The sequence below is a fragment of the Fringilla coelebs genome (genome assembly GCF_963513975.1).
Source record: "Fringilla coelebs genome assembly, chromosome: 2".
NCBI lineage: Eukaryota > Metazoa > Chordata > Aves > Passeriformes > Fringillidae > Fringilla > Fringilla coelebs.
Genome location: NC_140029.1, coordinates 7,846,019 through 7,858,640, shown reverse-complemented (window position 1 = coordinate 7,858,640; position 12,622 = coordinate 7,846,019). Strand labels below are relative to the sequence as shown.

General features: G+C 38.0%; 1 protein-coding gene across 2 annotated transcripts in view; it reads right to left on the bottom strand.

Annotated features, from left to right (window-relative positions):
- CASK (calcium/calmodulin dependent serine protein kinase) overlaps positions 1 to 12,622 on the bottom strand; it is a 188,235-nt gene that overhangs the window by 66,906 nt on the left and 108,707 nt on the right. For both annotated transcript variants that reach the window (XM_084201210.1, XM_084201211.1), the window contains exons 7-9: positions 5,125 to 5,300; positions 2,919 to 3,041; positions 550 to 633 (exon numbers count right to left, since the gene is read on the bottom strand). In XM_084201210.1, coding sequence (XP_084057336.1) covers positions 550 to 633; positions 2,919 to 3,041; positions 5,125 to 5,300 — 383 coding nt within the window. The remainder of the gene's footprint in view (positions 1 to 549; positions 634 to 2,918; positions 3,042 to 5,124; positions 5,301 to 12,622) is intronic.

Genomic DNA, 12,622 nt, shown 5'->3' with positions numbered 1-12,622 from the left:
TCAGTGAATTCAGAATTGTTTCTGTTAAACGTTCCATGACAGGAACAGAAGGAAAACCATGTTGTTTTGGGCTGAAATGTTAACATTCTTTTCAATATGGCTAAGAAATAAACTAGTATGTAGTTAAATATGAATAGGATAAACTGAAGAGTATGTATTTACTCTTCTTCCACAAAGACATTAAAAATTACTATGTTACTTTTATTCTAAATGTAACACAATAACAACAGAAGTGATTGCACGAGTCTCTCCAGTAATTCATACTACACAGAATTACTGAATTATTGAAGATGAGGGCCTCATATACACCTTGGTTGATGCCAGACAATTTGCACTGAAATTTGAAAAATATTCACTAAGAAAGAAAGAAAGGACAAATAGCCTTTCTAAGATAACATTTCAATAAACATCTGCCAAGGCTTGCTGCAACTTTGTCTTTTATTGCTGACTTTAAAGCAATGGATTTCTCTTAGTACTTTTTAAATTATCAAGTATCACAGAAAATTCAAGCTGTGGAATTCTATTGTTTTAACACTACATTGAGTTTACCTTTAGTTTTCGTCTTGCATTGAATTTTCTCAACTGTTCTACTGTTTCTGGAAGATGAATCTTGTATGCATAGCGATCTCTCTCCTTGAAAAACCCCACAAAAAACAAACCAAAAGAACATTAAATACAAGCTTTTAATATCCTCTTGACACTAAGAAACCAGACAAGAAAAGTACCAGCTCATAAATATCCTACAGAGAATGAGGATTTGTTGCAACTTAAGGAAAACTTCCAGAAGTTAAGAGGGATTAAAGTGCTTTGACAGAATTCTTAACTTGGGCCGAGGATATTTGCTTTTGGTAATTGTTTCCCACCTTGGAGTAAGACTCCAGTCTCTTGTTTTACTCTTGTGCTGTCAGTCTGGGTCTAGCAATGAACTTCAAAGCAGAAAGCAGTTCTGCTGTTTGGAATTCACAAACCTCAGTGAAGCAACATATTCAAGCACTCTCTGACAGGGTGCTGGATACTTCAGGTGAGTTTGGGAGGTGGGGTACATGTCCAACAGGGTAGGAAATGCCAACCCAGTGCCAACCAGTGGTACAGGAAGAATTCTCCATTGTAGGTGCAGATGAAAAATGTGCCAATGAACAATTGCAGTGACAGAAGGGACAAAACTTGCAGCAGCCATCTACCTTTTCCCCTTGAAGCTATATAAAAATGTTAATTTAATGTGTTTATCACATTCTTCTCCAGAATCAGAGTGAAACCACAGCAGTCCCTATGGCACTAAAGATGTTTCTGTCTCATGCTGTATTTGCTCCTATCTATAAATGGTTTAGAAAGGTCAGAGTCAGCAGAGAAAGCAGTTTATTGTAGGCAAAAATGAGAGGACTGACTGGTAGAATGCCTGGCAAACAAAGTTGTCATAAACTAAACCATGTGACTTCCAACAACATGGCCAAAAAGAGACCACAGAGACCAAAAGTGCAAAGCTGCAGAGGCAGAGCTTGCACATGCACATTACAGAATTGTCTTTTTAACAAACCTAATTAGCTTAGTTGCTCAAACAACAAAAATTGCAGGTTTTCTGCCAAAATAACCCTCAACTAAGCTCTAGCTTTGGCATCTCCATGTGGGTATGCTCTCAAAGCAAAGAAAAAGTCTACTTATAAGCAGGTAAAACCAGATCATCTGTGTTTGTATAATATTCTGGGATTCCAAAACATGGTGATCATTTCCATACCCTTTGATATCTGACACACTATGTACATCCCAGACCAACAAACAGAACTTTGCCTTTTTTTGAATAGAATGGTTTGAACCTGCAGTTTCCCAACACACAGAAGAACTGCCTTTACCACTTTCATTTCTGAGAAGTGAACACTCCTGACCTCCTCTGATAAGCTAGACCATTCTGCAGCTTGGAATACAAGAGTCAGAGGCAGAAAGAGAGCAGAGAAATGAAGAATGACTCCATTCACTGGTGGTTACACAATTTACTTGGAGGGAGAAGAGCATAGGATCCTGTTCTTCCCAGGTTCTTTCTTTGTGGGTTTCTCTTTGTCTCATGTAGAGCATAAAGAGAGGCCAGCAGCAGCCACCAGATCAGCCCCCTTTCAAAATAAGGGCCCTGTTGAAGTTAATGCTATTATGACTCTTTCTACCCTGGACACCAACTAAAGAAAAGCAAAGGATAACTAAGAAAATAGTAAATTCATCAGCTTCTGCCAAAGAAAATACAGTGCTCTGAACCAGCACTTTTCACCTTTTAATTCTGCAGCACAACCCATCATTCTTCAACCCCAATGTTTAGCACAGCCTAGTGATGGACTGCTGAGAAGCTACAGGAGTATTTTCTCCTGCTGCAGTGTGGAGCAACTACTCTTCCACTGGCTTAAAAGTGTGTTTTAAGTTCTGCCATCAATGAAAAATAGTTTGATTACCAGATGTCATATAATTTTATGCAGTCACAGTGGCCTTGGAGCAACACCCCACTTACTTCCTTCCCTTTTGGTGGGATATTTTCAAGAATCTAATGTAAGGAAGCAGCACAGTTCAGCAGTGTGTGGCTACATGACTAACAGGAAAAGGTTTAGATATGACTGAGCAAAAAAGAGATCAGAAATTACTTCTCTGGAATTTGAGAGCCACAGAAAGACACATTAACACCTTCTTAAAGCTTTATGTTATGCAACCCTACTCCCTGCACTCTGGGGCTGCTGAAGATGTCCAACTGAGTTTGCTCTTAAGCAAGAGTTTAAGCCTGGCAATTATTAAAATCTCAGGCTCTAATCCTAGAAAGCATTTAAAGCATATTATCTCACATTTTATACAGTTCATGTCTACTTTGAAAAGCTCAGAAAAACAAAGAAATCCATGGCTTTCTCCCTTAAATGAGACAGTAGCATGCAAACAGCTGCTTTTGCTACCTTTAACCAGGGGTGATTCAGTGCTTCATACACTGTTATCCTCTCTGCTGGATCCAGCATAAGCATGCGGCGCACCAGATCTTTGGCACTTTCAGAAATATGGCTCCATTGCCTAGGATTCATCTGATTAGGAGCAAGAAAAAAAAACATTAGTAATAAGAATGTAGAAAATAACCTGGTGTTTATCTACAATAATTGCAGAGATTTAACAGTGGCTGGTGCTTGCAAACATTTCTGCGTAATGAACGTAAAAGGAAATTTCTAAGGGTTTTAGTAACTTGTAAAAATGGAACACTTGTTGCTACTGAAATGGCACAAAAACTGAAAACATAAACCCTGACATGTCCTTAGTATTATGTTATAATCACAGTGTAATTTCTACCTATTCTACATTCTGCTCAGATAAGTGTCCATTCACTAGATAAAGCAAAAAATAATTAAGCTCTGTTTAACTGTTAATGATGCATATGATAAATGCAGAAATTAAATCTACTCCTGAAATCAATCTATGGCATCAGAATTCATCTGTTTCAACCCACAATTTCATGCCAGTGATTCTGGGTAAGACGGGAATAAGAGAATGCCTGTTGTGAACTACACTGGTCCTGTCCTGAAGGTGCTATGGACAATGGCTCTTCCCAACAAATTCCCTCCAACTTCACAACAGGTTTCCACTAGGAAAGCATAAAAGGACAAGACAATACCAGCAATTATAACACTTTCAGAGCAGAGCTTTAGGAGATACAAGGTGCAGGATGATTTAGACTATATTTTCATTTTGTGCATATATGCAGGTTTGTGCCCAACCAGTCAAAATGATGGACACCTGATAAAACCATACCAAAGTACGAAAATTCTTTATGTGTTATAAAGGATAATATCCTTAAGGTATTTCCAGTATTTCTTTAAATTATGAAGAAGCTTAGTATTATTTAGATGACAGACAGCTAACTTTACAAAGTACTAAATGCAAATTCAAAATTATAACCAGACTCTTTTCAATGTTACAACCTGATCATTATAAGAGGTCCATTTTATTGAAAATAAGTCTTTACAAAAACATGGTCACTTTGAATTGGGGCACTCAGCAATGTTATCTGGCTATGAAATGCACATTTATAGCTGTGATTTAATTTTTTTTTCTCTAACGAAATTAAGGTTATTTCAAATTTGACAGGATTTTCACTGAATAGACAAATTACTGTGGAAACAGGAACAGAAAAGGAACTAAGAGGACACAGTGTACTGGTTGCAACTTTTTTTTTTTAAAAAACAGAAGTTAACTTGTATCCTTCCAGGAGGCTTTAGCTGCTTAAGAGATTCCATAAAGAAATCTTCTATAAAGTGAAATATCTGTCAGTCTGTGTAATCCCAAAACTAGTGCCATGAAGAAATGCTGCTGTTTCCAGGATTATAAAATTAAAAAAAACTAAATAGGTGCTCCTGACCCCATACAGTAACACTGCTATCACCTACATTTTAGCAGACTGTTAAGGTGATATAATAAATCAGACAGCTTTGGGAGTTTCCATTTGTAATTCGCTAATGCACAGCTCATGCATGACCTTGGTTCCAAAGCACAGCAAAGCTGATCTTAGGCAAACCCACAGTGAAGTTGCAGCTTTAAATTTGTCTCCACAATGGTCTGTGGGCTGAGGCTGTAACAGCTTCTCTTGTGTGCACACTGACCCACCCTTGGCAAGTGGCTCCTGTTGAATCACCAGCTGCACTTTACTGCACTAATGCCTGCCTGCATTTGTAAAATAACATGCATTTTGTTTTAAATCAAGGCAATATGATGATGACGAATGTTTATGACAGCTCTGTTATAAACAGATAACAGATCAAATTTTTGATCTGTTAGCTGATCAAAAACTTTAAATTTTTTATAGATCTGAGGTTACAGTATGTTCTAACTCACAGCTAAACCTCTTGTCTTCCTGCTGGGCTCAATGTACAGTTAGGGGCTGGTTGTAATTATTTATTATTTCATCTAGGTAAATATTTCCATATTCTAATTCCTACCAATGATACAAAACACATCAGGTACATGACAGACTGAGGAGGGAAAATAATCTCTTTACCTATGTGACAGATTTCCATAAGCTTTAAATTTAAATCAGGCTAAATACAAACATCAACTTTCAGAAATGTTACCAACGGAGCTCATCTCATTGGAAAAGGATTCATGTATGCTGTCATTTACCTTGTATTTGCCTTTAATAATGCCTTCAAATAATCTTTCCTTGGTTCCATAAAAAGGCAAACAACCACTTAGCAGGATAAACAGGATCACACCACAACCCCAGACATCTACAGGCTTCCCATATGGTTCTCTTTTTACCACTTCTGGAGCCATAAAGTGAGGTGTTCCTACACGTCCTAAATGAAAACAAAAAGAAAATTGAGTCAAAGTGATATGTGTCAAACATGGAAATGAAGAATATCACTGCATCAAACAAAAACAGTTTTAATACATTTTGTTCATGGTTTAAAGTTTTTAACACAATTTTTTTACCTTAAGTTTATGGTTTTTTATATATGTAGTGAGAGAAATCAGCATTTTCCCTTTTGCTTAATTTTTGCTTTAATAAATTGAGGAATAGTCTACCCAAGCTGGCAAAATGTGAAACAAGACTTGTAAGAGCACTGGGACTCTTCAGTGAAACTTGCCATATGAAAGTAAACCCATCAATTTGGACAATTTTTGAAACAGGAATTATTTAGAGAGAAAATACAAAGATGCTGTAGAGTTCAAGTCCACAATGATAACTTGAAAAAGCTGCATCTAACAGGCAAGAGTAGAGTTTGGTCTGATGCTCTGCCCATACCCTGGCTGCTGCCAGCAAAAACGCAAAATGCCAGCAAATGTGGTGTTCATTTATTTCAAGAGAGCAGTATCTCACTGCAGATGAAAAGATAATGCTAATTTCACAGAGTGCTTTCACTGAGTTTAATAATGTTTTCCTATGAAAACAAAATGTATTTAGCACCAACTGATCTTATGAGCAGATAAAACTGATTAGAATAACTTCATTCAATTTCTATGTAACACATTAAGCCAAATAAAAGCAACGAACATTTTACCTCTCCTTATAAATGTTTCCCATTGTAAAGAGTTTTGCCTCCATTGCAAAACTTAAGCTTGGAATGCTCAGGTTATGACTGACACTTCAAACATTGCAATCTTTGGACTACCCTGGTTCCACCAAGTACCAATAGAAGAAAGAGAACATCAGTGTAGTAAACTTTCACCACTAGTACCTGCTTCATAAATTACTGTTGCTTATTACAGTGGATTTCAGAGGCCCCGTTCCAGGCCTGCAGCACCTGCTGGGTAGAAGAGCCTAAAATGCAGCCCAGAGGACCCAGGGTGTTTGCAGGGCATGTATTTAACTCAGTCTTTGTAAAGAGACTCTTGCTTGATTGACCTGTCCTGCTCACCCTCTGCATGGGAGTCAGCCAAGGCACAGCACTGAGAGCACCTGGGGGACTATCTGGACATGGCTTCCTCAGTAAACACCATCCTTTGGTTATCCCACCTAATCCAGGAGCTTTATCTGACCATGTTCTTTTAATTAGTCCTTTTTGCATCTAAAGGATTAAAATATTGTCAGAAAGACAGCAGCTTTTCAACCACACTCAAGAAGTAACACCACCGTTGTCAAACTTCTTCACCTCTTCACATGGCTTTCTGTTAAACCTTTTTCAATCCCAGTTTAGCAGGGAATTCCTCTGCCAAACAAATGTTAGGGATCTGTCTGTGACAAAAGGATGCTACCTCATCACTAGGCTAGGCTTGTGCTAGGCTAGGCTAAGCTGGCATCTTAAGAGGCTGACCTGACAGCAAAGGGGCAGTTCTTTCCTGAACTACAAAAGATTAAACCACCAAGATGTTGCAAGTCCAATTCATCCCTCATATCACAGGGGGAGGAGGAAGGATATTTAGTCTGGACAGAGAAAGAGATCCACATAGGGAAAGATGAGTCATTCTTCTTGTGGGCTGTACACACTTTGTAGCTGCATGGCATAATTTCAGCCTGAGAAACCTCAAAGGCAAATCTTCAAAATCACATATAGGTGGTACAGAATTATCTCCTCAGATGACTCTCCCTCTTTTAGATGCCTGGTGGCAGGGAAGACAAGGAAAATGGAAATCATATACACACACATCCAGTATGCATAACTTGCTGTGATTTTTTTTGTCTTTTTTTTACATGCCTAAAAATTTATATCTCTGCAGTTTCATCTTTTTTTTCGTCTTTGGATGCCTTCATTGGTGACAGGAAAAGCATCAACATTTCCAGCTCTGTATCAGGCTATGTCTGTGCTTAAGCAGCAACACCTGCCTGTTCAAAGAGCATCTTTCTATCCCTTAGACTGCTCACGTGATGTTCGTGGTGTACCTACCATAGACTGGAAACCTTTAATTCAGGAGATCAGCACAGACCACAGAGCCTTACCTCAGGCTTGTTTGTCTAAGTGGGAACTTCCTGAGACTTGGGTGCAAAGGAACCCATGTGCAATTTTGGAGCAGGTGTAACCTTTCTTACATGTTGAAAAAAAAAAAAAAATCTTTTGTGGTACTAAAGCGCACTTAAATATTTTTCATAAATACAAATGGAAAATCGTATATTCTCTGAAAATTCTGCCTTCCCACCATGCTTTATAAATGCTGTTATAAAATCTGACAAGTGTGGAAAAGAGGGATTATTCTGAAGACAAACAGGGGAAATCAGCAGAATACAAAATATCACATAGGGTAAGAAGCTATTTAAAAGAGTCTGGATAAAGTAGTTAATGAAACTGTAGCCACGATATTTTATGAAAAATCCTTTCTTTAGGATTTTTCCTCCTGAGAAGCTGAGAGGCCTCAGGAACAAAATGTAAACGATTATCTGCTGCTGTGGAATGTAACAGGTAGATCTGGGATTGGTCTCATGTGGTTGTTTCTAATTAATGGCAAATCACAGTCCAGCTGTCCAGACTGTCTCGGTCAGAGACAAACCTTTGTTATTAATTTCTTTTCTATTCTTAGCTGAGCCTTCTGATGAAATCCTTTCTTCTGCTCTTTTACTATAGTTTTTAATATAATATATATCATTAAATAATAAATCAGCCTTCTGAACATGTAGTCAACTTTCTCGTCTCTTCCCTCATCCTAAGACCCTGTGATCACTGTCACATGAAACCATGAACCTTAGCTATCAAATGATATTTAAGTTATTTAATGTGTGTTTTCAACAATTATGTGCCAGCCCTCTCAGCTCAGGAACTTTCTGTGGTTTCAATAAAAAATTGCAGCAGTGAACACGGTACAAAAATGACTGTGTGCTGTGAGAACAACGCTTAAAGGTTTGGGTTTTGGCTTTGGGGTTTTTTGTCAATGCACTTAAGTCTGCTGGGCATTTCAGTGAAGAATATCTTGTGTCCTTGCAAACAATTACATTTTCTCCTGGTGTAAACAGCATATTTAGCAGCAACACATGTTATAAAAGCAATCCAATAGCATGATGGAGTGTAGGGATTTAGGTGTCAAGGTGCTGGCACTGGGGCTGCAGGGGTGTCTCTGTGAGGAGGGGCTGGAGCTGCCCCATCCCAGACACAGACAGTTCCAAGGGGTCACTGCAGGCACAGCTCAGCCCAGCAGTCAGGACAGATGTGTGAGAAAGCAGGGAAAGTGTGTGTAAGAAAACTGGGAAAAAAACTGCCCAGCAAGTGAGGAGATTGGGAACTGCCATTTCCCATCATCCCTGAACCATCTGGGGCTGGGGGTGAGTCAGGAGTGAGAGAGTGAAGCTGAACCTGGGAAGGTGAGGAGAGGAGGTGGTTTGATTTCTGTCTTTGCTTCCCACTATCCAAATCTATTTGATACTTCAAAGTTCCTATTTTGCTTCATCTGGAGACCTCACATCAGAATGTGAGGCTGCACCTTCACTTGGTGCTCAAGTGCTCTTACAGAGACAAGTGATGGTTAAAAACCTCTCTGATCATCACACAACTTCTTTCTGGTCCCCTGAAGTTTGAAGGTGTTTCTTCCATCACAGATAGAAGAACTTGATCTTTGTTGGCCTGGTCTAAACCCAGGACACAATAAAAATCCACTTTGATGAACTGCTTAGAGTGATTTTGTAAAAGGAAACACTACACAGCTGTTGAAGTCCCCACCAGGTTGCTGCCATAACCCAGATGAAAAATGGATGTTACTTAAAAGCTAACTGAAAAATCAGTGCTACAAAACCCTAATACTCACTTTAAAACTTAAAATGAAACTCCATAAATACAAATTAAATGAAAAAGAAAACTAGGCTAGGTTAATGAAATCCTGTAATTTACCACTGCTAGATTATAATTGGTGGAAACAGTTGGAGACAGATTTGGTCTTGTTAATGCTGATTACAAGATCCCAATACTTCAGATGAGAGGGATGAGGCGGGTACTTATGGTGGAGGAAATCACAATTTTATGTCAATGAAAAAGCAAACCCAGAAGAAGCAGAAACTTAACTGGTTGAGACTGAACTGTCCAGTCAAACAGGATTTAAAAATGCATATATATATGTGTACGCATGTATTGGAATCTTAAAAAGGCTATAGAAGTTTCTGGGCCAGCTGTTATCCTTGTGTCCCCTCTACTAAGTTCATCAAAGGAACAAATGATGATTTTGAAGTTATTCTAAAAACTGACCTGAGCAAGGACTATTGAGCTGCACCTTTGAACTGAACTTAGCTCAGGAAAATGAACAGAGTGTACACATGAACTTACACAGATGGGAATTTTCCTATGTTGCAAATACAAGAACTGCAAGGAATATCAGTAACAGCATAAATACAGTCAATATACAGCAAAGTTGTCTAAAAACATGGATATTCACTGCCCTTTAGATCAAATATCACTTCTGCTGAAAATTATTTAGCAGAAAATCTGCCTTCTAAACATGTCCAGTGTAAAATTTTAAAATTCTTCTAAATAGCTAAGTTTTAAAATATTTTGGAAACTTTTGAATTGTCTTTGGTATTTTTGGAGAAAGTCTGCATCTTTCTGGAGGCAGTTTGAGAACGAACAGTAAGCAAAGGCACTTTTCTCTGAAACAGGTGACTTCTGCCTTCCACAGGCTTTTTATTCTTCAGAAAATAAGCACACTCATGGATATATTCAAATGACTGTGCATGAAAAAACAACATTTTAACTGAATATAGACTGCATGCATGCACACACAGAGGATTTTTAGTTGCATCCATATATGAGAAGAAATCATATGGAAGACTGGAATCAATTTTCTGTCTGTGTGCATTTAGGTTCTTCTTCTCTGTTCTAGAGTGACATTGACAGAAAATTGTCACTGTACAAAGACTCAACAGTGGCATGTGATCCCTGCCTCCATGCATTTCACTGCAAATGCCTGCACCAAAGTGTTCGCTGAGTTAGGAAGCACTCAGTGCCTGGACAGGGACATCCAGGTTACATTGTTAAGGACACCTTATTTCTAGAGGTAAACTTTCTTACCAGCCAGTTTTTAAGGCATGTTGGCTGCCTGTAAATTTATTAAGTTGCTAATTATGCTGATTTTTCCTGTGGATAAACAGAGAGCTTCAGTCTTCATGTGCTGTCAATCTGATATCATTTACAAGCACTAAAGATAAATTTTGACTTACCTTTAGTAATTTAGTTTCTATGACTCTTTCCATATTATTCCAGACAATAGGACTATGCTTTCCACAAGAAGAAGAGTATATACAGAGACCCAATCAGATTTTGTCATCCCTAAGGCAGGGGATTGATGACCAAGATATCAGAAGGAGAGTCTTTCAACAGCAGTAGTATCTGAACGATGTATAAGGAAACAACTGGAACAAATAATTTTTAGGAAAAAAAATGTGAGGTACTAATAAACATCACCATCTGACCTCTCACAATAGTGTAATAAGAAATATGCTCACAAATTAAGGTGTTTCTAAAAGAGTGGGATGTCCAGAATAATGTGGAAGGAATCAAAGAATCACACACAACAGATCAGAGAGGGCAGTACTTTACTACTATTAATTCCTTTCCACATTACTCCAGACAATAGAGATGTTTAAAGCAGGTCTACAGAGAAGATGAGTAGATTAAAAAAAAAAAAAAAAAAAAAAAGGAAAAAAAGGGTGCAGAAAAAGGGGTAATTCAGCTTCAGCACAGAAGATTGTCTGAAGAAAATGTGTTTAAAAGATGCATCAGCAGACAACTGGACCACTGGATATGAGTGTCCGGAAAACAAACAAAACAAAGCTCACAGGTGAACGAGACTAATCATAATTAATTCAATGGCCTTTTCTGTCATAAAACTATGATGGAGGAAGCAAACCTAAATGATTTCTCTAACATTAGCCTCCTGTAAGCACTCTCAAATCAGCCCAGATGTGAAGTAGCATTTCTGTGAGACAGTAAACCACAGCTGTATCTTTTAAATGAAACAAAGTCTCTTAAAGGCAAAGCTGTGAAGGGATTCACATTCTTTTATTTTTCAGGAAAAAAAAAGAAGTGAAAACACTACCCTGTAAGAGAAAGAAGAATAGTAGTGTAGGATCTCAGCTTACAAAACATTACTTCTCATTGGAAAACAAATTAAAGCTTCAAAATACCAATCAGACCCTGATGATGAAAAGGAAAAATCGTCTGCGCAGTATAAAAACCTCCCAACATTAAAAACAAACAAAAAATAGTTTTCTAACCAGGGGTCTATAAAACCACAAGATTCAGTCTGGTGAAGCACTGAAGATGTTGCCCAGAGTGATGGCAGATGTTCCATCCCTAGACACATTCAAGATCAGGTTGCTCTGAGCAACCTCATCTGTTGGAAGGTGTTCTGTTCCTACCAGGGGGTTGGACTGGATGAGCTTTAAAGGTCTCTTTTCAACCCAAACCATTCTATGATCCTTTTTTGCATTGATGAGAACAAAACAAAAAATAAGGAACTCTAAAAAATTCTGCCCCCTTTCCCTCCATTTCATAACCTTAATTAGAGGGAAATTTATGGCAGTGCCTTCCTTTGCTGTTTTGGTAGTAAGTCTAAAAACACAGCTCACAAGGGACCAAGAGCACTTGGTATTTATGTGCTGTGCTGGCACTAAGAGCACACAAGATGTTTTCCAATAAGATAATAATTTACATTAGGATACTACAGGAGTTTGGGGCATTTAACTAACTGTATTATTATACATGCAAATTAATACTGGACTGGATTAGCATTATGGTATCTGTGACATTCTGCTGCTGAAGGTAAAATGTGAAATTTAACTACTGACAGTTAACTACCCCCAGATAAAGAACCTCATCCTATTTAAGTCTGTGCAGTTATCTTTGCACAAGTTGAAACCAGGAGAAATTAAGTAGATTAAGTGAAGGAAATATCAGTTTTGAACTCGATGGTTTTTGTTCCTTCAGACTTTTATACCATATACTAGCTAAAAATCCCAAGATTTAGCATCTAAGATATTTGATATCAGATAAATCTGATGTCACAGTTAAGAAAATACTGTCATAATTCATACTATGCTCTGCAAGAAAGCTCTTCAAGGAAGGGGACAGAGATCATAATGTAAGATTAGTCTATTAAATCACTGCCTTCCCAGAGGTTCCACTACTCCAGCTGCATCATAATAATGCAACATAGACTGTTTATTGTCTTATGGAACTGTGCTGTTCCTTAAAGGAATTCACTTATA